The sequence below is a fragment of the Muscardinus avellanarius genome (assembly GCF_963383645.1).
Source record: "Muscardinus avellanarius genome assembly, chromosome: 1".
Taxonomy (NCBI): Eukaryota; Metazoa; Chordata; class Mammalia; order Rodentia; family Gliridae; genus Muscardinus; species Muscardinus avellanarius.
The window spans coordinates 138,376,341-138,399,949 of record NC_137786.1 but is presented as its reverse complement, the minus strand read 5'-3'; the positions used below and the strand labels follow the sequence as shown (position 1 = coordinate 138,399,949).

The 23,609-nt window shown below is 40.6% G+C and overlaps 1 protein-coding gene across 6 annotated transcripts in view; it reads right to left on the bottom strand.

Moving 5' to 3' along the window:
- The window catches only part of CADM1 (cell adhesion molecule 1), a gene marked incomplete at both ends in the record, with an annotated part of 345,003 nt that overhangs the window by 23,417 nt on the left and 297,977 nt on the right, over window positions 1-23,609 (bottom strand). For 3 of the 6 annotated variants that reach the window (XM_080717832.1, XM_080717833.1, XM_080717835.1), the window contains 3 exons: window positions 9,441-9,521; window positions 13,949-14,121; window positions 17,322-17,421. In XM_080717832.1, the coding sequence (XP_080573958.1) occupies window positions 9,441-9,521; window positions 13,949-14,121; window positions 17,322-17,421 (354 nt within the window). The remainder of the gene's footprint in view (window positions 1-9,440; window positions 9,522-13,948; window positions 14,122-17,321; window positions 17,422-23,609) is intronic. The other 3 variants (XM_080717834.1, XM_080717836.1, XM_080717837.1) reach the window with 1 other exon arrangement.

Sequence of the window (23,609 nt, the reverse complement as noted above, 5' to 3'; positions counted from 1 at the left end):
TTTTTTTCAGAGTCATTTTAACACTGTTCTTCTAGCCAACTTCATTTCAGTATCAAACCATATCTGGCCACATTATACAGCTCTTAAACACGTTCCTCCTATTGTCCCCTTCAGGCCCCAAAGGCAGGGTGACACTGAGACACAAGCTAGTCATCGCCGGTCAAGAGCCGGCAGCTGAAGTGAGACTGTGTAAAGCTAAGAAGTTCCCTGTCCTTTTCTATAATGCAACTATCCAGCTGGCAAATGTTTTCATGAGTTATGGAGACTCCAAAAGATTCCTTTGGGCTTGACATAGGCAATGTTTAAATGCACTGGAACATCAAACATAACTTTTTGAGAGGTCAAATGAGCCTGGAGCTTCTGATTTAGAAAGAGGACACATGAATTCACACCGGCATTCCCCTTCAGTTGGCATGCTTTCCTCAGGACCCTATATCATGAAAAAATTAGAGCCCATCTAAGGAGCCAGAATTAACCAGAAGTCTATGAGGCCAATGCAGCTTCATATAACTAACTGATAGCTAAGTTTCTCAAAAATAGGTGAAAGAAAATCATAAAATATAACACATAAGAACACAATACTTACTTATAAGACAAGTCTGTATGCATAAAATAGCAGTAAGAAACAATACAGGAAATTGTACAGTTGAACAACACTCTATACCAGATCTTCCAGGTTCTTATGACAATGACGATACATCTTATTTGAAACATCCAAGTCCATCATAAGTTTGAAGCACTTTAAACTTGAGGGGCAAGATCAAATGCACATTTGTACAGAAACATTTACATGCACGATAGCACATTTTATGGGTAGGCATTGGCTCCTTTCCAAAATAGAAAAAAAGGCAATAAACGCTTTGGCTCATTATTTTGTGGTACCACTTCTAGTATGTTTCATTTTTACAAGATAAATAATAAATATAAAATTAAGGGAAAAGGGCAGAATAAAACCTCAGGATTAGAATGTTAAAAAATAATATCTGAGCATTAACCAATGACCCCAATTTACTGTCTTCCGCATCACAACATCACATCAGCTCCATGAAGACATTAAACCAAGTGAAATTAGGCGTCGACTCTTACATGGGTACTAGAAGATAAATGAAGACGAGTTCATAGTGCATCTTGCTTCCCCGCTCTGGGGATGGGAAATCCATCAATTGCACCCAAAGGAGGAAAAGGGATGTCGAGGAGGAAAAACACATTCTAAAACAGTTAAGCCAACGCACGGTGGGGCCGAACAACACAGTTACTGCAGCTGGAAATGTCAAACCCATGATCAGCAATGAAGTGGGAGACCACAGCAGAAACACAGGGGACTGCAAAGTTGACATCAAGACTGAGGGTGTATCTGGGGAGCCACTGACTCCATTTTTCTGAGAGCATCTGGTTTGCTACCTGAGCAGAGGCTACTCCAGGGAAAGACGGAAATTTCTTTAGAAGTGACTTTGTGCTCCCTGCAGGAGAGCAGTATGACAGACTCTTAATTCTCCTTCATAATTGCATTAGGACTTCATGCAGAAATCACAGCCACTCTGGCTCGGAAGTGGGTGTGGCTCCGCAAAAGAGGATTTATCAGGGGTCTTAGAAGCGGGGAAGCTGCCCCCCTGCATCACCAGGTGGGGTCACCAGTGTTTGAAAACATTCTACGTGCTGGGTGCAAACAGAAATTTCCCATAAAAGTTATAAATGCTATATAATCAGCTTGAAAAATGAGAGTGTCTAATTGCTTTAACAAAGGCTTTTTAAAACCCCATTTTGTTGCTGCTGGAGAAAAATAATCTTTGAGGTAGGCCTATAAGAAAAACAGGCCACAAAAAGTTAAATTGGACGGAGGGTGGTTTGGAGTTATAGAATTACAAAGGCCTAGGTGAGCTATTGTCTCCATTTTAATTTTAATTACAATGAGTGCAAATTTATTGTCTATTTATTTTATACGGTCAACAAAAAAACCAATCACCTGTTCTTGCAAACCCAGTGAGTGTGTACAGCCTTAATAGTCACTCCCTACTTGTTTTATGAGTATAATCAAACAAGGTATCCAAGGTAGAACCCTGCACTGTTATCTGAAAGACAAACATCTCACTAAATATTGACTCCTCTTCTTCGTCTCCTAGCCCTACAGTTGATACAGCCCTGTCTTGAATAAATGAAACATCACATATAGTTCATGTTGCAGTTTTAAGATATTCACAAAATAAAAAAGCTCTGACAATGTGTGAGATTAGAGACCCTAGCCATTTAACCAAGTAGCAAAAAAAAAAAAAAAAAAAAAAAAAAAAAAAAAAAAAAAGCCTGAGCGGCAGCTGGGCAATATTTAGTTGAAACAGTCATGTGTAAGCTCCGCTGTGGCACATTCTAATCCTTTCACATGGATTCTCTCCAACTTAGAATTGTTCATTGAGTGTGACAGACTGGGGGTTTAAAACTAATCCATAAATTAGTCCGCAGTCTCAAACACAACGGGTGCCATAAATGAAAATGAAAATCCTAGGACAAAATTAAATTCACAACCTTAAATACTTTTTCTTCCCCGATTGATCTGTGCTGCTCCCACCTTACAATGCACACAGGCCCTGTGAGGCTGCGTTTCAGGGTGCGTGAGAGCGGGGTGCACGTGAAATGCAGTGTCATAGCCCAGAGAACCCAATCTATTCCGAAGCAGAGCTTAATTGTAAAGAATTTAAATTCTCCCATTTTGATTGTCATAAGCTTAAATGAAAGCATATGAAGCAGCCCAGACATATTTTAATACACTTTCCCCCAGTTTATTTTCTTAACTAAAGTCAATAAGGAGCCAATGGGTTTTCTTAATTGAATTCTCTTTCAGTTTGTGTTATGGAGGTGCCTTAAATCTAGACACCAGGGTAGGCAAGAAATTCCCCTGACAATTTTATTTCATAGTTGTGCTGTGCTGGCCAATACCTATTAAATATAGATGGTTTTCTTTTTCTTTTTCCAACGTACTTAAAATCTATTAGAAGCAAAAATAAATGCTGGAAAATTAAACTTTGAAATTAATTTTCTACTGGCTTCCTGGCTACTGTTCTTACCATCCAGGGTTACTTTAATTAAATTTCTACTTCTTCAGGATGGGGAAGTGGATAGGAAAAGAAGTAAAGCTACAAGGCCCAAACCAGAGAGCCACAATAAAGCTATCTTATTGTTAATGTCATCTCCCTTTGAGTGAAGAGATCCAGTGCCACAGAACAGCAGGGAGAGGGATTTGTGGTTTTTTTTTTTTTTTTTTTTTTTTTTGGTCTTTGGTTTTGTTTTTTTGTTAAGCAATTTCAAGTTTTGTTAAAAGCGTCTTCAGAATTGTTCACTCCGTGCTGCTGTGCCCCTGAGATCTTTTCATTTGCAAACCAGATGTTCTGCAAAATAATAGGAATCTGTATAGTGGTTTCATTTAACAAGGAAAACAATTCCTATAACATGGTACAGGAAAATGTTGGGTAGAAGAAGGAATTGAGAAGGGCAAGACGCAGGGTAAGGGAGGGAAAAAAAGAGGATGTTGCAGGGAGGGTGGATGGGGAGAGGGGAGAGGCTCTCTAACTGAGTCATCTTGCCTTGGGACAGGAGGGCTGGGCCCCTCCTGCCAACTCTCTCATTTCCCGCAACCAAGACAGCTCCAAATATCACTTTTGCATCATGAGAAACCTGTATTCATGAGATTATTGAATTGTTGATAAGACCTTTAGAATGAAAAAACATGCCACTTCTCTATCTTCAGGATTATTTTTAAATAAGGAAAATAAAACTATAAAAATCATGACAGAAGCATTAAAACAATCTCATCTCACTTCCTATATCTCATTCCATTAAAAATGTGAAGTCTGATGATTTTCAATACTTTTAGTACTCTTCTTCTTACCATTCCTTTCTAAACCTATATGGATTAAAAACTGATTGGATATGAAGCTATTTTTTTTTAACAAGTATACAATTGTCAGCAAAATAAAAGTATGGACACGACAGTATAAAAAAAAGGGGGGGAAGTTTTTGCAGTAAAAAAGTGAAAAGGTGGTTCATTGTATAAAAAGTGGCTCCTGGTATTCGCTAGTGCCCTAATAGCTTTCTCCCCACCAGGCACACTGGCACATCGGTAACACCCGATAAGTATTCGATACATGATAAATGAAAACATTTTAATGGAGTTGATTTTAACTCGACAGGGGGAAAAAAAGGCAACTTGGTAAATATTCCACGATGAAAGATGCATATTTCCTAGCAATGAAGGCTGAATCTGGTACTTAAATATATGCAAAATGCACACACACTGAAGACAGGTGCTTGAGGTAACATCGGACTTTCATGCTTTATTTCCAAACCCTTACTCACAGTCTACCCATTCTTCGATGACGCAGGCCATAGTGCACTTCTCCTGTGATGCTTTCCTCAATGTACTATGGCATCTGTTGCCTGTGTCACTGAGTCTCTGAGTACCAATGTGTAAAACCTATTCTCTCAGCCATAGAGTGAGGAGTTCAAGAACACTCTTGTCTGCACATATAATGGGTGCTCCATATATGTTGAATGCATTCCTAAAAATGCAAATAAGAATCGCAGAGTAGGAACCACTAAGCTAGGAAAGACCTGGGGAGCAGACAGCTCTATGTGGAATAAAGCCCTTTAATTTAGATGACTGTGCCATAGATTCAGTATCAAGCACAGTTGCACAGTTCTGTACCTAAGACACTGTGGATCTGTGCTATGGTGTTCAGTTTACTCATTGTGGTGGAATCTACAAATACCACTGGAGGATCAGGACTGTCCCCACCTGCTTTAATTATATGATAGAATCCACTTAAATGTGAGAAAAAAAAATCCTTAAGATATCGGGCTGTGAAAGCCAAAATAATAAAGTGGGCCCAGGGGCAGAAATCATTTCCTCCAAGGTATATTGGTTTTTGAGTGCTTTGACACCAATAAGAAAAACTGTGCTATTTTCTTTTCCAAGGAACACAAAATATTTAATTGAATATGTACTTTAAAAAAACTCATTTAGAAATGACCTACTTCATTCTTATGAAAGGATTTTTTAATGTGTTTCAAAATTTGGCCCTATAGCTATTCATTTCTTATTCTAAGGTGGGTTTAATTTTTTTAATTTATGGCAGTCGCATGTAGAGTATGACCTACAGGTTGAACTCCTCCCGGCCTGAATTTTATATTTAAGCTACTATGGTGTTTATGGCTGAGTGCTGAGTCCTCTTCATGGTGCTCCTCACCAAGGATCTAACTCAGGATGCAACCAGGAGGGAGCACTATAACATCCAAATTAACTGAGCAAGGAAATGCAAAATGTCTTCCTAAGATGATTACAGGTAAAAGCTTGACTCAACGGGCAGAGAAGGGCCAAAGCTATCACCAACTACAGAAATAGGTAATTTTGCGTATATCTAATACATAAAGTCAACTATGAAGAAGGTTAAAAGCAAATTAAAACAATTTTGTTGGGTCGGTATTGCAGGTCTGTTATCCCAGCAGTTGGGAGGATGAGACAGGAGGAGGATTGTAGGTTTGAGACCAGCCTCAGAAATTTAGCAAGGCTCTCAAAAACTTAGTGAGACCCTGTTTCAAAAAAAAAAAAATTAGGCCTGAGGGTATAGCTCAGAGATATAATGCCCCTAAGTTCAATCCCCAGTACTACAAAATAAAGAGATAGATAAATAAAAATTTAAATTATGCAGTTTGCTCTCCTTTATATCCTCATGAATGAAACCATGTGGACAAATTGACATGATTAAAAAAGAAAAGTGGGAGCTTCCAAAAGCTGAACAGATATTTGTGGGCAGGATGTCACTAGCACACGAAAGCTAAGAGCAAAGAATCTCATAGCAAATCACGATGAGGCTCTGAATGGCTCCCAGGTCTTCCTGTTCCTCACATTATTGTTCATTTGGGAAGGGATTCCAATTATATCAATGGCTTACCAGTAGTAAAATCTCTACTGTGTTGATAGAGCAAACGGACACTGGGTATTTCTTTATAGTACTTTACAAACTGAAAAATATTTCTCCCCGACAGGGCTGTGCTTAGATGTGTGCCTTCAAACAGAAGTCACCAGATCTGCTCCAGGGAGGGAGGAAGGAAGCAGAGACCACCCTGCTCCTCCCACCCACGAGGCCTGTGGTTTTGGGTGGGCAGACAGAGTCCTTCATCCAAAGGAGAGTAGCTATGCTTTTATCAGGCTTATAATTCCTCTCTTTCAAGGGTCTCCTGGATGAAAGTTAAGTGTGTTCTGAGTGAGTCAGGTGACTTGGAACAGAATGGTAGTTTGCCTCCCTAATAAGGGGAACAATTTGATTATCTTGGTTGTGGGAGATAAAAGATAACACTGGAACGCTTCCTTTCAGAGAAACCAGAAATCAACTATGACCTTTTGAGTTTAAAAATATTTTCCTACTGCATTTTTCTGGTAATGAAACTCTGACCTGGGGAATGGAATTTAGTTACTGCATTTGACTGGGAGAAGAGAAAGAAGATGACAGTGGGCTCTTTTGTTTTAAAACTCCGGTTTTATGTTACTGTCACTGGATTTGGCTGTTGAAGCTTTTAAGGCTAATGGTGGCTATAATGTACCAAAGAGTATAAGAGAGAAGAGGAGTGGAAATTAATTTAGCTTTTTGTCAGGACTGAATTTGGAAGATTTTTTAGGAACCGATCTAAATCTTAGTCTGGACCTTTAAAATGGGACAAGGAATCATTCAGCTCCATAACCTTTAATCTGTTTGGAGAAAGGAGCAAATGTTAAATTCTACAAGTATACTCTCTGGGCAAGATACATATTATTTTTTATATAAATATATGACTGCTTGTTAAGACATAGCGGACCTATAAGATCACATCCTTTAAGACAACAGATTCCACAGTGTTATTTTAGTAGCAATTTTAGGTTAACTATTCTTGGGTTTGCCAGGAAGAATCTGGGCTTTTGTGACTACAGGTGTATTTGGTGTGTTGGGAGAATCCATCCGCTACCAACTGGAGGCTGAGCTGCATCTATAAGATCATGTTACATTACCTTGAGCTGAGAGAGCTAAGACAAGTTCTTGTTAAATGTACCTTTGAACCTCACTGTGATGTATAATTACAGTACACTAATAAAATTATTTAAAAGATAAATTAAGGTAACTCTGATGTGGACAGAACCATAGCACTGTCTGTTTTTAAAATAAAAGGGAGTCCTACAGTCACAGAGTGGTAAAAAGTGAGTTGTAGATGTCTGAGGATCCAAGATTTGCCTTGGACTAGAGTGAAGGATTAAGAGCTGTAAACATAAGCCCTGCTGCTGACCAGTAGAGGCTGACTGTGGTGGGGGGAAGGAGTTCAGAGAATGTGAACAGTCATATAAAAATAAAAGCCTAAGCTAGTGGGAAGGCCAGCCACAAATGGAAAATGTTGTTCTATACTAAAGAGATATGTGATCCTTATACATGGAGTTAATGAGGCCTCAATTGCCTTAAAACATAAACCTGGATGCCGACCACCCTAAGAAGTGATACAGACTGGGTCATAATCCGGGCAACTTCTGCAAAGACAAAATAGACTGCTGACAGGTCGTCTTTGAGGGGCAACATATGCAGGACAGGGGAGAATTAGGTGGCGTAATCTGAACTGACATCCAAAAGGCTTTTCACGGGGAACTCTATTAAACACCTGGTAAGGAGAGCATAACTAGCTAGGTAAGAGGTAAGAAATCCTAACAGATAAAGACCTATTTCTGGGCTAGGGATATAGCTCAGTGGTGTGCAAGGCCCTGGGTTGAATCCCCGGTACCAAGGGGGATAAAACAAAGACCTTGTACTTAGTACAGGAAGTTGACAGCTGGTTGCTCTGGAAGTCTGAGGTAAGAAGCAGTATCTTCGAAATGCTTGTGAACGACATAGAAAATGCAGGTAATCGATTCATTACACCAACAAACTGAGTTTACTTAGGCAGAAGGTGCTAATAAGAAGCTAAAGGAGGAACAAACACATACAAGAACTAGAAAGCAAATTCTCTACATGGAGCTGAATTCAGAGTAAGACACACACACACAAAAAAAAACAATTGATGGATTTTCAGAAGATTTTAAATTAAGTATGGGCACTAATGGTTTTGTGACCAATGTTTAGGAAAATCTTTAGTGGCTTATTTAAAGGTTTTCTTTGTTCCCCTGGAATAAGAAAGGTGAAGAAAAAAACTGAGATTAGACCATCTATTATTCCATTTTATTATCTGATGAGACCTCCTATTCTCTGAGCAGTTTTGCATTTTGTCAACTCTCTTACTGGCTCCTGTGAAAATGGAAAATGTCTCGCGAAAGTCAATGTAACCCTTGGGGCAATCCTTTAGGATAGCCGCCACATCTCAGGTGCCAAAGACGAACTGAATGTGAAGACCAATGAGTGAGATATTTGGTGTGCATAAAGAAGTCCAGCGACGGGATGGAACAACAGGGCACATGGTTCAGAGTGACCTTGCAGTCTTGCCAGACAAAAGATTGAAGTAGAAAAGTTGTATTGTCAAGAGACTCCCCCCACCCCTCACGTGTTTCTGTGCTGAGCACCTGTACAGTGTTGGGAAGGCCTTATTTAAGGAAACCCTATATGTCCAGTTGACATGGTGCAGCTATGAGCTTTCCTACCTTGGTAGGCGGAAGAAACTCCAAGGCTCCCAGATAAGCAGCAAATACTATGAGAGGTGCTGGAGACCATGGGGGGAACAGAGGGCACACCACATTCCTGAGATGGTTACACATGAGAGGTAATGGAACTCATTTGAATAAGAGCTTCAGATAGTCCAAAGAGATAAAGCCAGAGTTAGAACCATCGTGGCTGCCTCTCCAGCCCTCCACAGGTAACTGAGGGCTGGGAGAGGGACATGGGTGCTTGGGGTGGAAAGGACAATGGCTCCCTCTAATCTCCTGCGACTACCCAGGTAATAAAACAGGCAGCGACACTGCCAGCAGGTGCTCTCTAGAGCAGGGAGAATGACTGTGCGCTTGGTAGCATGGCCTAGATAGGCGTGGGAAAGCGAGGGGGTGTTCTTCATGTGGATTAAGATGGTTATTAAGACAAAGACAAGATCCAAAGCTACAATACTTACCACTTCATCAACCATGCTAAGTGGAAGCTATCAGCGTGTTCTTTAGTAGCCAGGCTGCCATTTACCTAGCGTTTTGCCTTGAACAGCGATGCTTAAAACAAAAAGAATTTCCTAACGCACAAGCTGCAGAAATATCTGATCTCCTGTTAAAGGCTTGGATGCTAGAGATTTTCTGAGGTTCTTAAGATTCAATTTAAGAATAGAATTATCTAATGTCGTTGGAGTTCCAAAATAAAGGAACAGTTTGACACAAGGACTTAAAGGGAACTTTCAGGCTGATTTTGTACACACCAGAAAGACAATATACATTCAGGACATTTTCAATGGTAATGAAGGTACCATACCTGTGATGATGGTAAGGATGGTGGTGGTGGTGGTGGTGGTGGTGGAGGTTGTTGTGGGAGGAGGGATAGTTGTGGGGGGATCTGGATAAAAAAAAAAAGGAAAATCAAACCCACAATGCTGAACACAACAATGATCAGTAATGACAAAACAAAAAGGCATGAAGACATTGAGATGTTTGCTTGATGGCGTCCCCCTTTCAAGCCCAAAGGTCTTTTCCCCTGAAGATTTGGGTCTTGTAATTATATCCCAAAGCTTCGTTGAAAGAGCTGAGAAAAGAAGAAAAGAGATTTCTTATTAATGAAGTGAATTAGGGATGAAGTGACGTGAAGTAGAGAAGGGAGGAAAATGATGAATAAAAGACACCCCCAGCCCTACCAGATCTGAGCGGTGAGGCTGGTGCTGAGAGGGCAGCATGGCCGCCACTTGGTTCCAACTTCCACAGACAGGAGGGAGGAGGAAAGGAGGAGGCGGAGCTCTGTTTAAAGGGCTCCTATCAGCCAAGGATGCTTGTGCCCTGCACACTCGCTCTCTACGACTGCTAACTTCATTATTCTCCATCAATACCTCCCAGCAGGAAGCAAAACCACTTCTGTACTCACAGTACACACAAAGAAGAGAGAATGTCACCATGAAATATCAAGTTCCAGGCATGTGAGATTTTACTGGGATTTTATTTTTTAAAAGTCAATAAATTTTACAACTTATAAATATTAATAAGTTGCCTTTGCTCATGTTAAAAGCTTGACCTAAGTGGACTACAATGATAAAACTGAAAGAACATTTTCCATCTCGTAAACAAGAGAGCTAAATATAAATGAGGGTTGACCCTCAGAGCCAGGAACTCGATAGGGAACCCTCTGTCTGATATTTGATACACTGTATATCCTTCTATCATCTCAAAAATTATTTGGGGACAAGGGAAGGGCAAAATATGAAAGAGAAAAAAATTCTGAGCCCAAATGATCAAACCGAATGTGTTAAATTGTCAGCAAGACTTTGAACTAAGCAATCATTCTGCTATAATAGAGCATAAGATGATTTGAAGGCTTTTGATTTTAAATTTTATCTAAAGCACGTCAACTCTTTCTCCCTGACACATCTGGTGTCCTTTTATCTTCAAGTGAGCTCTCGGATTGTCTAATTAATACATCAAAACTTTAATTATATATTGCACCTTTCCTGGGTTTGGCACCACTTCCTGAAAGTTTATGAAACACTATTTTGGTACTTGATTGCTAGATCTACATAAAATGATTCCCACCATTGATCAGTAATCTGAGGTTTTAATTTTCCTCACAAACTGCTTCTGTCACACAAACATAGTTGCATGAATTTGATAAGGAGGTAGCAGCAGCAGACAGTTCTGTTTTACGGGAGACTTTGTTCCTTGAAGTTGGGAATGCAAACAAATTAAACTGTTGTTTAATGCAGCCTTGTGAGTCTTAAAATGGATCCCATAAAAAAGAAATCTGATTCTCCTCCAAGAAGTAGAAATGATTAAAATTAGCCATTTTTAAACCACCTTTAAAAAAGAGCGATGAGAAATGCTGTAGTTCAGGCATCACTCTCAGTCTTGCTCCTTGACACTGTTCAGGGAGACCCCAGGTAGGGAAGCATTTTGTGACCTGGCAACTCACTTTGATGCCCCAGGTTTTGCCGCAGAGATGAACCAGTGAACTGACACCGAGGACCTCTGCTCCCTTCATAACTAAACTAAACTAGGCCCACTGGGTGTCTCCTGCCCGGCAGGAGGGCTGCTTATGTGGTTTTTGTGTTTTGCTTCAGTTATGGTATTGCTGACAAGGAACATGTGCACCTGGAAGACTTCCCCTGACACACTACAATGCCACTTCTATATCTATTTCTAAAAGCACGAGCACAGAGCGTGTGATGGCTAGAACATAATAAAAGTGGATCCAAATGCGACTTGAAAAATATGATTATGAGCCGAGAAGTGGAGAAGACTAGTGAGGCCTCGGGCTTTAGAGAAGGGTCACCAGCCCCTCTTTTTTGGTGAAATCATACACTTTTTATTATCTCCATCACTAGTGGGGCGACTGTTGTCCTTCACATCTGGCTCAAGTTACCTGAATATATCAGATTCCAGGAAGAGGCAAAACCTCCATGCTTAGATCACTTCTAGCAATAAGGTCAATGTAAGGCCACTACTTAAGATAGTGTAGTTAATGAGATGTTTTTTAGAGATAGAGGTCAAAAAACAAAAGCCACTGGGTCTCAGGTACTAAGACTCTCAGCCAGATTGTTCAGGTACAGAAGTTACTTGCAGATCATTAAACTTTTAAGAGGCAAATCGACTTTTAGTTCATAAACACTTCAAAAGTTGCTGTGAATCAGGTGTGGAAAGAAAATGTACCCACCCTCTTCCCAAATTGCTAGAATATTTTATTAGCCGTCTAGATGTCCTCAGTTTGCACTGTTAATTAGCACAGATGGAGAGAGACAGGTAGTATGTAGCAGACCTATCACACCCCTGGATAAGGATAAGGGGCCATCTTGGCTTAGGGAGATACATGTATATAAGTGTGTTTGCCTAAACAGGTGGGTTTCTGTATTTCTTGGCTTTCAAATAATGCAACATGGCCCAATAGGTTAATTCCAAGATGTTCTTATATTGGAGGGAACTATTCTAATGGAAAGCAGTAAGAATAAGAGGATTTAGAAAGAAAGACAAACTTTGCTGTGGAATTTGGAGTCACAGTATTGTGGTTCTAAGACACATCTGGTAACCTTGTGAAAGCTGTGCGATCTTTTGCTTACCTCCAGGTGTTATTATGGAGATTAGATGAGAACAAGTGTCTAAAATTGTCACCTGGGGGCAGGGAACAAAGACGGAACCCAACCCATGTCAGCTACAAGCTACTATCCCAAACCATTCAAATATATATCTGCCTATCAAAATGTTTCTTGTCTTGAGATGTAGAAATAGTAGGTACAATAAATCAAAACCATTTTCCCAGATAACTTAGTCTTCTGAATCAGAGAAGCACGTAACAGATTGGTGGCAATTTGTCACTGCTTTTCTAAAATCTGCGGTTTGTAAAAAGAGCTAGTCTGAGTCTGTAAATCTGGGAACAGCAATGTAGGGGGCCCCAGGAAGCTCAAACTCCAGGGTGAAGGGGTCACAGGCAAAAGCAAAGGGAGGACTTTATCTTTCAGGCCACGAAATCGTCTGAGGAGCAGTGGTGATTGCGTGTCACCAGCTGCAGGGAGGACACACTGTCCCCTCTTGTGGATCTCCTTAACTACGGGGGAGAATTAATGCTACTCTGCGAGGACCGCTTATGACATGGGACAGTGTGTTAAGAAAACACACTAAAGAAGTCTGCAAATAGGGCGACTAGACATGATCTTTTAATTCTGTGTTAGAGAAGAAAAAAAACCAACAATTCAGGTGTAGACTGAGGATTATATTTTAATATTCATGTAGATGTGGTGTAAAGCATACTTCTACTTGATTAAGAAGACTGCCACTCCTGTTTCCTTCATAAAGTGTCCAGGTTCTAAGACATTATGGTGTAAACATTTCATATGTATAACTTATATGTATCTATGTACATATTCAGACATGTGTGTACTTGAATTATTTATGCTGTTAAAATAAGACAAGAAGTGCCCCCCCCATATTCAAATATTTGTAACACTGAAATATTGATGGTTCTGGTTTCTCATTCTGTGTCAGTTGGTTCATGACGATTTTTCTTAGTGCAAAACTAAGGCTTCAACTGGACAGAAGAGACTCCATCTGATATCACAAGAGGGAGTGCACTCTTCAACTAAATGGACAATATTCACCAGATATGAATCAACAATAAGATATAAATGGAAAAAGCCCGGCACATAGTAGATGCTCAGCAAATATTTGCTGAGGAGAGAATAAAATTCGTGACAATATTCTTCAATCACCCTGTAAAAAGATAGTGGTTAAGAAAACAGACAGGCATCTTAAAGAAAAAAGGCATTTGCATTCAAAGCAGTGGCTATTGGTGGTCTATACAGTTAACAAGGACCTTGTATTTGTTTCAAGCATTTACAGGCTTGCAACATCTTCTGAAATTTAATAGCTTCATGCTGAAAATAGGATAGTTCTGCTCATCAAAGCAAGAGAAAGGCTAGCCCAGACATCATCGGAAAATACCACTGGGAAGAAACCTTCTGAGCTGAAAGCAACTAATTGATAAGGTTGCAATTTTCAGTCATTACTTCTACCAATATCTCCATGGCTGGTGCCTGAGGACATAGCTTTCCTACTCAGCATGACCAGGGACTGTGATCTCCTAGAAATCCCCGGGTCTAGAGGGAGAGAAGAAAAGTCACTGCAACCCAGGTAGAGATGCTGGGGTCCACCTTGGGCCAGACTTCTTTGTGTTCTTGAAGGAAAGCAACTGGTTTTTGGTTTTCAACTTGACCAAAAACTTTGGGAGTGAATCCCAAGCAGCAGCTCCCTGTGGGTGGGTCTAGCGGAGGGCTGCTGTATCTGCTCACGTACCGTATACATACAGCATGTAATCCGAGTGAGCTTTCCCCACCGTGTTGGAAGCTTCGCAGCGGTAAGTGCCGTTATCTGTTTTGTTTAGGTTATTGATGAACAGGTTGGGACCAGACAGGACGGCGTGTTGAGGCATTTCATCATCAACTCTCACCCAAGTTACCATCACAGGCCTGCAGAGGAGAGCAGAGGGAGAAAGACAAGCCGCATTATTATTTCTCATTAAGATTTGTGCATCATATGTCTTACCCATACATTAAATCAATTGCATGCAGGGTGACACAATTAAAAAGGACCTACTGGAGCTATTTTAAGTTCACAGAATTATAACCGTGAAGTCTCAAAAAATCTGTTTGGAATATAATGTAAAAAAGAAAGAAAGAAAGAAAAAAAAAACATGATCAGGTGTTGAAAAACTTTCAACAGACCACAAGCAGGAGTCTCGTTATTCCCAATTCATGTTCAGCAAGTCAGCAAATAAACGAGTGTGCCCTACTTTTATGCCCCGCTGTGTGGTTTCACACCAACTTAAGCGGGACAGAGCTCACCCATTGTTAATCATCTAATTAATTAGGGGGAAAAATCAAGTTCATGGCTAGTGATACATGCATTCATATGATGGTAACTAACACACCAAGATGCTTGCTTTCTTAGAAGCCATGTGTGTTATTTAAGTAGATTTTTGAGTTTCACCAAAAGGAATGGACTTCTATGTCTGAATAGTGATTTCTTTTGCTCTCTACTTTTTGAGAAATTAACTCTGATTCAGGAAAGATGCAACCGCTTCCTTTTCCCTTAACTGCTCCCCATAACCTGTCTCGCCTCACCCAAGAGGCCGCTCTGATGCCCTGGCCCACGGTGTCCATCTGTTTCTTGGCCAGCAGCCTTTCTTCACTGGCTCTTGTAGGCCCACAAATCGTTAGACCTTTCTCCATGAGTGCACCTGCAGCCCTCCAGGCTGAATGAAGATAAGGCTCCTAGGTGAATCACACATCTCCACATGCATCCCTTAGGTACCACAAGAAAACTTGCTCATCAGAGACAAGTCTGTTTACATTTATATTTACTAGGAAGAAACAAATTTCACAGGACTCACCATAACTAAAAATGCTCGCATACTCAATCTCACTGAACTTGAATCTTCTGTTTTTAAGGATGCTTCCCTTAACCTATAAATCAAGGGCACTGCCTGAAAAATTTCAAGAATTTTTCTTTTCTTTTCCTTCCTTTTTTTTTTTATAGTGATGGTACCCAGGGCCCTGCATGTGTTAGGCAAACACTCTACCACTGAGCCACCGAACTACATCTCTGGCCCCAAAGCGTTGGCTTTACAGGGAGGACACCAGAGCCTGCAGTGCGGAAGTAACTTCCTTTCAGTTTCTGCCCAACCTCTGGGAACCATAGCAGGACGAGAGGCCTGTGCTTAACCATGAGCGGATACTCAAGTTAGCCCTGTCAAGTAGCATTCCAATTTTCAAATGGGATGTGAAGTTACAATTTTTCTTTAATTACACATGGGTTTGTCATCACAACCCAGTAAATTATTTAAAAATTAGTACTGCATATGTCTTCCTCGTAGGCAATGGCAAATGGGTCTGCCTGGCAATCAGACCTAATGTCCTGCTGCTTGACAGCTGAAACAGTCAGTGGGGGTAAGTGCTGAGAATATTCACAACATTTAATGGCAAGTTAAATTACCATTTTTATTGTATGCAATTTCTTGAGAAAATAAATAGGTAATCTGCTAGAAGGGATAGCAGCAGAGTAATGTGTGCTTGCTCACACAAACATATACCCATTCCTCTTGGAGAGGAACAAACAAATGCCCTCTCTGGCATGAGCATCCTGAAGGAAACATGTAATTTACTGTCCCCGTGGCACATTCAGTTGAACACAGTACCTTCTTCGGGGGTGGGGAGGGGACCCACAGAAACAAAATATAGGTTAGCAAGCCATATACCGTAAATGTGGTTAACGTGGCTGAATATAGGTATTTTGAGTGGCAAGAGGCCTCTGAGGATTTTTTTCCCTACACTGAATTGTTTTAGAGGCAAGGTAAGCTTCTAATTAGGGCATAATTCAGTCTACACAAAGAATGATCTGAATCTTTTCGCAGTATTCAAAAGAGAAAAAGACCTCTCTGTCAGTGCCTAACAGAGCCAAGTAATTCGGAAACACCAGAGGAAAAGCAAAACAAAATTAAGAGTACCTTCCATCTTTCAAAGGTCATCCTTCAAACGAAATGGTTAGACAGAGGGAAGGGTATACCAGCCCAGGGGAAGACCGGCACAACAACAGGGAGGGCTGAAATGAGAAGAGAGCACTGGCTGTCGCCAGGCCCCCGTTTGGCTCTCTGGACTCAGGCACAGGTCACTCCTAATCCTCACTTACTGTGGGGAGAATGCCTTCCAAAGATTTTGGGGGATGCTTTGTTATGATGCTCTTAGCTCTTTCTATGAACTGTGCCTATGTTGGTTAGCAAGACTTATGAAGAAAAAAAAGCCAAGCCACAGGGACAGCAGAGGGAGCTCAGTGCTGTTTTTTTTTTGTTGGGGACCACTTAAAGTTTGAGTACCCATAAGCCCAACATTGACCTGTTCTCCCATTTCATGATTCCATGGATTCCCCCGCCCCAGAAATAGTTAAGAACAATCTTAACGAAATATTCTCCTCTCTCCAAAGTAAAGTGAATCCATACCATGGATTTTTGCCATATTGGTGGTGATATATGCCATTTCCATCACTCAGTTTATGTCATTTTATAGGGGCAAGTGAAGTACCTCCTTTATACTTTTCAATACAATGAGGCTTGGTTGGTTCTTCTTTTCCTTTCAAACAAACACATCCTCCTTGAGGAAAGTTGCTGAACCTTTCCTTACTAACAAAAATACTTCTCAGAGTCAAATGTGATGCTTTTCTTTTAGGGAAGGAGATGGAAATTAAAGGTAGGGTGTATAGCTGACCCTATGCACAGCAATTCAAGCTGAGTCTGAAGATCATCTTTCTGGCAGCTTAGACATTCATACGGTAGGTAGCAGGTACATCATTAGATTGTGAGCATGACAAACTTTTATTAAGATTATTTGTGTGTGGAAGATAGAGAAAATTGTCCTGATAATCATGAGGATGATAATAAAAGAGAGTTAGTTGAGTTTTTACTCTTAGTGGACATTTCCTTTTTCTCCCAATCCTGACTATTTAAGAACCAAAGGTATTTATCTCCCTTCTTACTAAATATTCTTTATTTTCTGAAAAACCTTCCATCCTTTATAGCAGGAGACAGGTGGCAGGCCAGTGAGTTGTGAATGCATATCCTTGTGTTGTGACATTTCCTGCTCACGGCCCTCTGCCGACCTTGGCCTTCAGAACTTACTGGGGCTTCCCGATGGCTTCGCAGGTTAACTCAAGCGCGTCCCCTTCCCGGGTGAGGCCTTGTAGAGGGTAAGTCATCTGAATGTGCACTTGAGGCTTATCTGTGATAACAACACAAGTATAATGTTTAGCAAATGATACAATCAGGTGAAAGAAACCAGACTTGTGTGCTGCCATAAACCCCGCCATTCTACCCTCACTCTCCCCATCCGCACGCCTTCAGTTACATCCTTATAATTAGTTAGTAATCCTGGCATTTGCTCAAATTAAATTGACTAATAACTCTAAGGAGTGAACCGCAAATAGATAAGAGATTCATAAGCCAACTGCGCCACATCAAACATTTCCTCTGAAATACATTTTGTTACATTGAAGTTTATCTCCAAACTCACTCAAGCTAAAGGAAACTCATTTGCCTTCATGCTGAGGTGAAGCCACAGATAGTTGTGGTGCTCAGAATTGATATATTTTATCATATATCATATATTACTATGTGACAATAAGTTGTGACACTGCATATTAATAAGTTTCCTTCTTCTATGCTCTTGTTTTCAAATGGAAAAGGAACAAGTACAGAATCCCACTCAAATGGCTTTAATAAGAAGTGGGAGGTTTGGGTGGACCCCATAAAATTCTGACATCTTGACATGAAAAGAAGGGAAACTGATGTTTTCTCAGAGACTACTATCATAGAAGCCATCAGTGGTCATAGAACAAGCCCAGTTGTATGGAATGAGGTAGCTAGTCCACAGTCACAGATACAACCCAAGGAAAGAAAGCCCAGGAATGTATACTGGGATGGATTTCCGATTAAAAATAGTTCCCAGTGCCAATCCATAACCAAAGCCAAGGACAGCTTACTAATGCAATGAAGCATCTGGGAAAGTGATGTAAGTATTCTTACTTCCACAAGCCACTTAAAACTATGCTTGGGCATAGCTGGATATAAGATGAAAGACAGGAGGTGCTTGGAATGGGGTCGAAAGCTGAAGAAATTGTAATTAACACAAATAGATGTACGAGTACATTACAAATAAAACCTAAATGGTATTAGATTTTTTTTTTTTTTTTGTGGTACTGGGGGTGGAACCCAGAGGCTTTCTACCTCCAGGCTATACTTTCAGACCTATTTTATATTTTATTTGGAAACAGGGTCTCACTAAGTTGCTGAGAGCCTCACTAAGTAGCTGAGGCTGGCTTTGAACCTGTGTGATCCTCCTCTCTCAGCGTCCCAAGCGCAGGGATTACAAGCGTGTGCTACCACGCCCAGCTGGTATTAGATTTTTTTTCCTATGTAGAACTAACAAGCTACTAATCCCTAAATCAGTTTTCTCATTTAATTCTATTGCTCTGTAAATGTATATTTTTGGAAATGTACCCAAGAGTAATAAATGTGAGAGGGCAAGACATCAGTTGGCAGGAAGGTCAAAACAATTACCATAGTTTTACTTTCTCAGACAATCATACCACCTAAACAACAGCCCCTTGGCCTTTTACAAGCAGTGGTTAGCTCATTAACATTCATCCTATGGAACAGGAGAGAAGATAGAAATATGGCGGGTTCAAGTAATCTCATCTGGTACACAGATACCTAAGATGCACAAGGACGTCCTCTCTAGGGGTGGCTGCTACCAGATGCATTTTAATAGGCTAGTTCCTACCACAGATCTCTCTCTCTCTCTCATGCCTCTGAAAAGCACATGGCGTTCAAGTCCTTTTAAAGGAGCCCCTTGTATACCCACTAATGTGCACTGCACAAGGTGCACAGATAGTACTTTCTGAGAAACTATGTTATTGCCAGAGAACCCAGAGGACATCAGGCTGAAAGATCCCAAAAGCTCCAGCAGACACTTAGAAGTAACAATGTCCTACTCTTGGACTTTCTGGCAAAGGAAATGTTTAAGAGCAAAATGGCAAGGTTTCCAGATATTGATGACTAGGTTGGGAAGGTAGCCATTAAAGACAGACAGAAATACTCACAAAGGATAAACAAGATGACACTGAACTAGCACCAGCTGCTGGGCTACAGTAAGAGCCCTTGGGTACCTCTCTCTAGAGCTATGGAGCTATGGACCACTTCTTAGGCTAAATACAAGCATGGATGACTTATCCAAATATGGCTCTTATTTTTAGTGGTGTAAGCCCCCAGCCATTACTTGGTGAAATCTTAAAAAAAAAAAAAAAAAAAAAACAAGCAAATTAAAGGGAGAAGATTACGACACTGAGCATATACATAACAAAAGACCTGCTACCCCATGGCTCATACTTAGAAATAGCAGTACTATGGAGTTCCTGGTTAGTGGATCTGTCATTCTTACCCATGGACCATTCTGGGCCAGGCTAAATTTAGAGCTCAGAATTTGAACTGAAATGTAACATTTGCTTATAGGTTAATCTGTGATCCACAAAAGGACTACATTTTTCATGCATTGCTGACTTAGGCCCATTAATTAGGGAGAAGCAGAATGCTTGCTGGCCTATGAGGAAAGTTTCCATTGGCTTTTCCCCCCTTCATGTAGTTTACAAGCAAACAGAAAGGGTATATCTTTCAGTACAGCGCACTATAGGTTTTACACGCTCAATGTCCATTAATAATAGAGTGTTGAATAATCTAATCCACCCTGCCTCTTCAGTACCACTGAATTTGTTTTAGTTAAATACTTTTTTTTTTACGTTCCTAATGAGCTGTTTACCAGTTGTCAGTTACACACATAAATCAGGAAGAACAAGCTAAGGACTTGCTATTCCTGGAATTTATATAAAAAAGTCATATGCTAAGCCACAGAAAATGCACCTTTAGTTTTGATAATTGACTTTTTCCAATTTATGATTTAGGCTTCTGGAGAAGCATCTACCCTGTACTTATGCAAACGGCTGCCACAGTAACCTTAATAGGTGACTGAAAAGGTAAAGACTAATCATGATGCATTATAAACAAGAACGTTCCCCTCTGGGGACATAAGCAGTATTTATGGGCATACTATATGACCATGAGCAGCTGAGCTATCTTCATACCCTATGAACCAAACAGAAGGTCTATGTGCCAAGATCCGTCCCCAGGTGATAGAAACTAAAAATAAATAAATAAATAAATAAATAAATAAATAAATAAATAAATAAATAAATACAAATTCTGTTCTGCTTCCTTTGTCCTGAAAGATGGAGGTAAGCATTTTCAACAGGTGGTATAGAAACCTGGGGCTCCACTGGACACTTCTAGAACCCAGGGACGTTAAATCTCCCCAGGAGGAAGATCCTGTCTGCAGTATGAATATGTCAAAAGAGTGAACAATCCAGATGGCTGATAGAGCAGCCCAGAGCCCATCATTTATATTTTAATTATGTCCATAAATCAAATGCTATAACCCACCAAATCTTTTCTGAGACGGAACCAGACTCCAAGATTTATTTTTAAGTAATGAGGTAAAACCTAGTACATTTTCTAGGGGATCATTTTACACCTCAGTTGGTGTTGTAAGGCACAAGGCTAAAAGCCAGATGATACTCTCTACTCAAGTGCAATAACTGTCCAGAAATGTATCACTCAGAATGGCTTAATATCATTATAAAACAGAACTGCTATATAAAAAAAGAAAGATAGTTAGGTCTGTGCACTTAAGGAACATTACAGTTATAGAGATGGCATCACCAACAGCCAATCAATTAGGTCGAGGGATCTGAGGTTTTCATAATACACTGTAATTTTTTTAAAAACCCTATAAAAGACACTTAGCAAGACTGCTATTGCAGACAAAATTTGTTCATTAGTCAAAGCTGCACAGAGGGTTAAATACCAGGAGTCTTTAGGTCATACTATAGTAGCAACCAATTAAAAATATAATATTAGAAAGACATTCTGATTTGATGAGACTTTCTTTAAATGTACTTTGCTCTCTCTATAAAGGGGGAAAATATAAAAAGAGACTCTTAAAGAGGTTAGAATGGCTTGCTGGCAGATTACAATTGATTTCATGCCAGTCTGACCTTGCACCACACTCTGTGATCTTTTCAAAGGATGAGACTCAAGATTCTGTAACCTGTATTTCAATTTCCTATGCAAATGAAAAAGCATAGTCTTCTCTTTGGAGTCCAACACTAACATATCAGGTCCTCAATTTTTTTTTTTTTAAAGGTACTTTGCTGTTTCCTTGTGATTGGGATGTCATACTTCCTGTGTAGCAGAGAGGAAAAGGGCCGAGGCAAAGGGAAAGGTGTCCTGGTATTCTGGCAGGAGACTTATTATCCCAGGGGCACCTGCCACTTTCTCTCTCTTCCTGACAGCATCAGGTGTTCAATGTGCTGATTACAACCAGGCCCGGGGGCTTGGGTGCAAATCTGTTCCTGCAACTACATTTGGGACACGGGCTCTCCATCTTCTGTGCTTAGATTCCATCTGATATTTTTATTTGGTTGTTTTTGTTTTTGGTGGTACTGGGATTCCTGGATGCCCTTCTACCTCCGGGCTATACTCCCAGACCTATTTTATACGTTTTTATATTTGGAAACAGGGTCTCTTAAGCCAGCGCGGCTGGCTTCAAACCTGCGCAATCCTCCTGTCTCTGCCTCCCAAGTGCAGGGATTACAAGCGTGCGCCACCACGCCCGGCCCTCTATCTGATATTATGAAACACCGGTGAGTGTGGGATTTGATGCCTGTGGATAAAGGGCTAATTGTTTCAAGTCCTACCCCTACCCAGAGAACTCAGGGCAGCATGGGCCCAGATGCTATGGGCATGGCTGGGGTTTGGGTCAGCCCCTGTGCATTCAAGCAAGGAAGCATTGACGGAAGAGTCTTTGTCAATCAGGGAGGATTAGTGCAGTTTGGAGTAGAACAACAATGCAAAGATTAACCTGAGATTTGGTCAGTATTAGAAGCTGTTTGAGCTCAAAGTAAGGATCAACCACTACAATATGGCTGTCTAAATAGTTGGAAGAGGACAGCTTTGTAACCCAAGGAGGGCAATGTCTAGTGTACAGGGTGACTGCGGCTGGTTAGGGAATGGTCATATGGCACTCTCACAGGAGCCCAAAAGAACATCTTGCAAAAGGCTTGCTTTCTATTTTTATGTTTATAAGTAACTTTCCACTTCCCTTATTTGTTTGCAAGGTGAAGGACCTCCTGCTGTCCCATGGACATATAGATTATGGCACTTAAACCGCATTTCTTGAAGAGGGCTGAATTATTAAGAAGGAGATGAGCCAACTCTAGTGAAACAGAGGTGGGGCCAAGTGCCACAGTATAGCGCCACTGCCTCTTGTGGAAACTTACTGTTCACCCAGTGGATTCAGTTTTATTGTGGCTGGGAATGATGTTGCCCATGCTTCTTGAATGGAGTACATACCCACAGAGCACTCTTCCAGTCTTTGAAGAAATCTTCAAGCTTTGAAGCAAACACTGGGCAAACCCCAGGAGAACATTACCTCTGTGATTTATTTATTTTTTTTAAAATTCCTGGTAACTAGTAACAACATCAGTATTCACTACACTACAGACATTGGAAATAAAATGTCCATTCAATGGGTAAATACCAGAATGGTGAATGAGAAAGTAGAGAAATAGTGGGGCAAGAATGTCTACTCCTATCTCTCCTACTGATAACAACAACAACAACAACAACAACAACAACACACACACACATACACACACACACACACACACCCACACACACACCCTTTAGACTATGAATTCATCTTAGCCCTCTTCACAAAATATGGCTGTGTTTTCCTTTTGTAAGCTTAATCCAGCTCCTAAATTCGGGGTTCAGCCCAGGTGTGCTGGTTTATGCACTCTCGTTTCATTACACAGTTACTTAGCACTTGTGCGTATCTCAAAGTGGTATCAGAGGGAAATCATAAAGGATGTTGCCTGACCATTCTTTTTAGAGGCCAGCTTCACAACCATTTAACCTCCCACAGAATCAAAATTTGACCTTGAGTTAAAAACCATTAAGCAAAGAGTGCACATTAGAAGACTAGTTTCACTATGTCAGTATTCAATGTCTACAGCAAAACAGCCTTATCTTTTAAAAATAGATTAGGTCAGTGAGAAGTGGGAAGCCAGTCCTTAGGAAAACAGGCCTCTTTTCTGCAGGATGCACCTTCAAAGGCAAAGGCTTTCTCTCCTGAGGCTCATCCTAGTCTTGCTTGCAATGTAGCTGGCCCAGCATTCCCTCTTTGTATTTTGAATATTGGTCACTCTGCCTCCTGCCCTCTTTCCTGCCACAGAATGCATCACCAAGAATCTAAAGCTCTTAGAACATTAGGAACCGGGAACTGCCACTGCTCTCTGT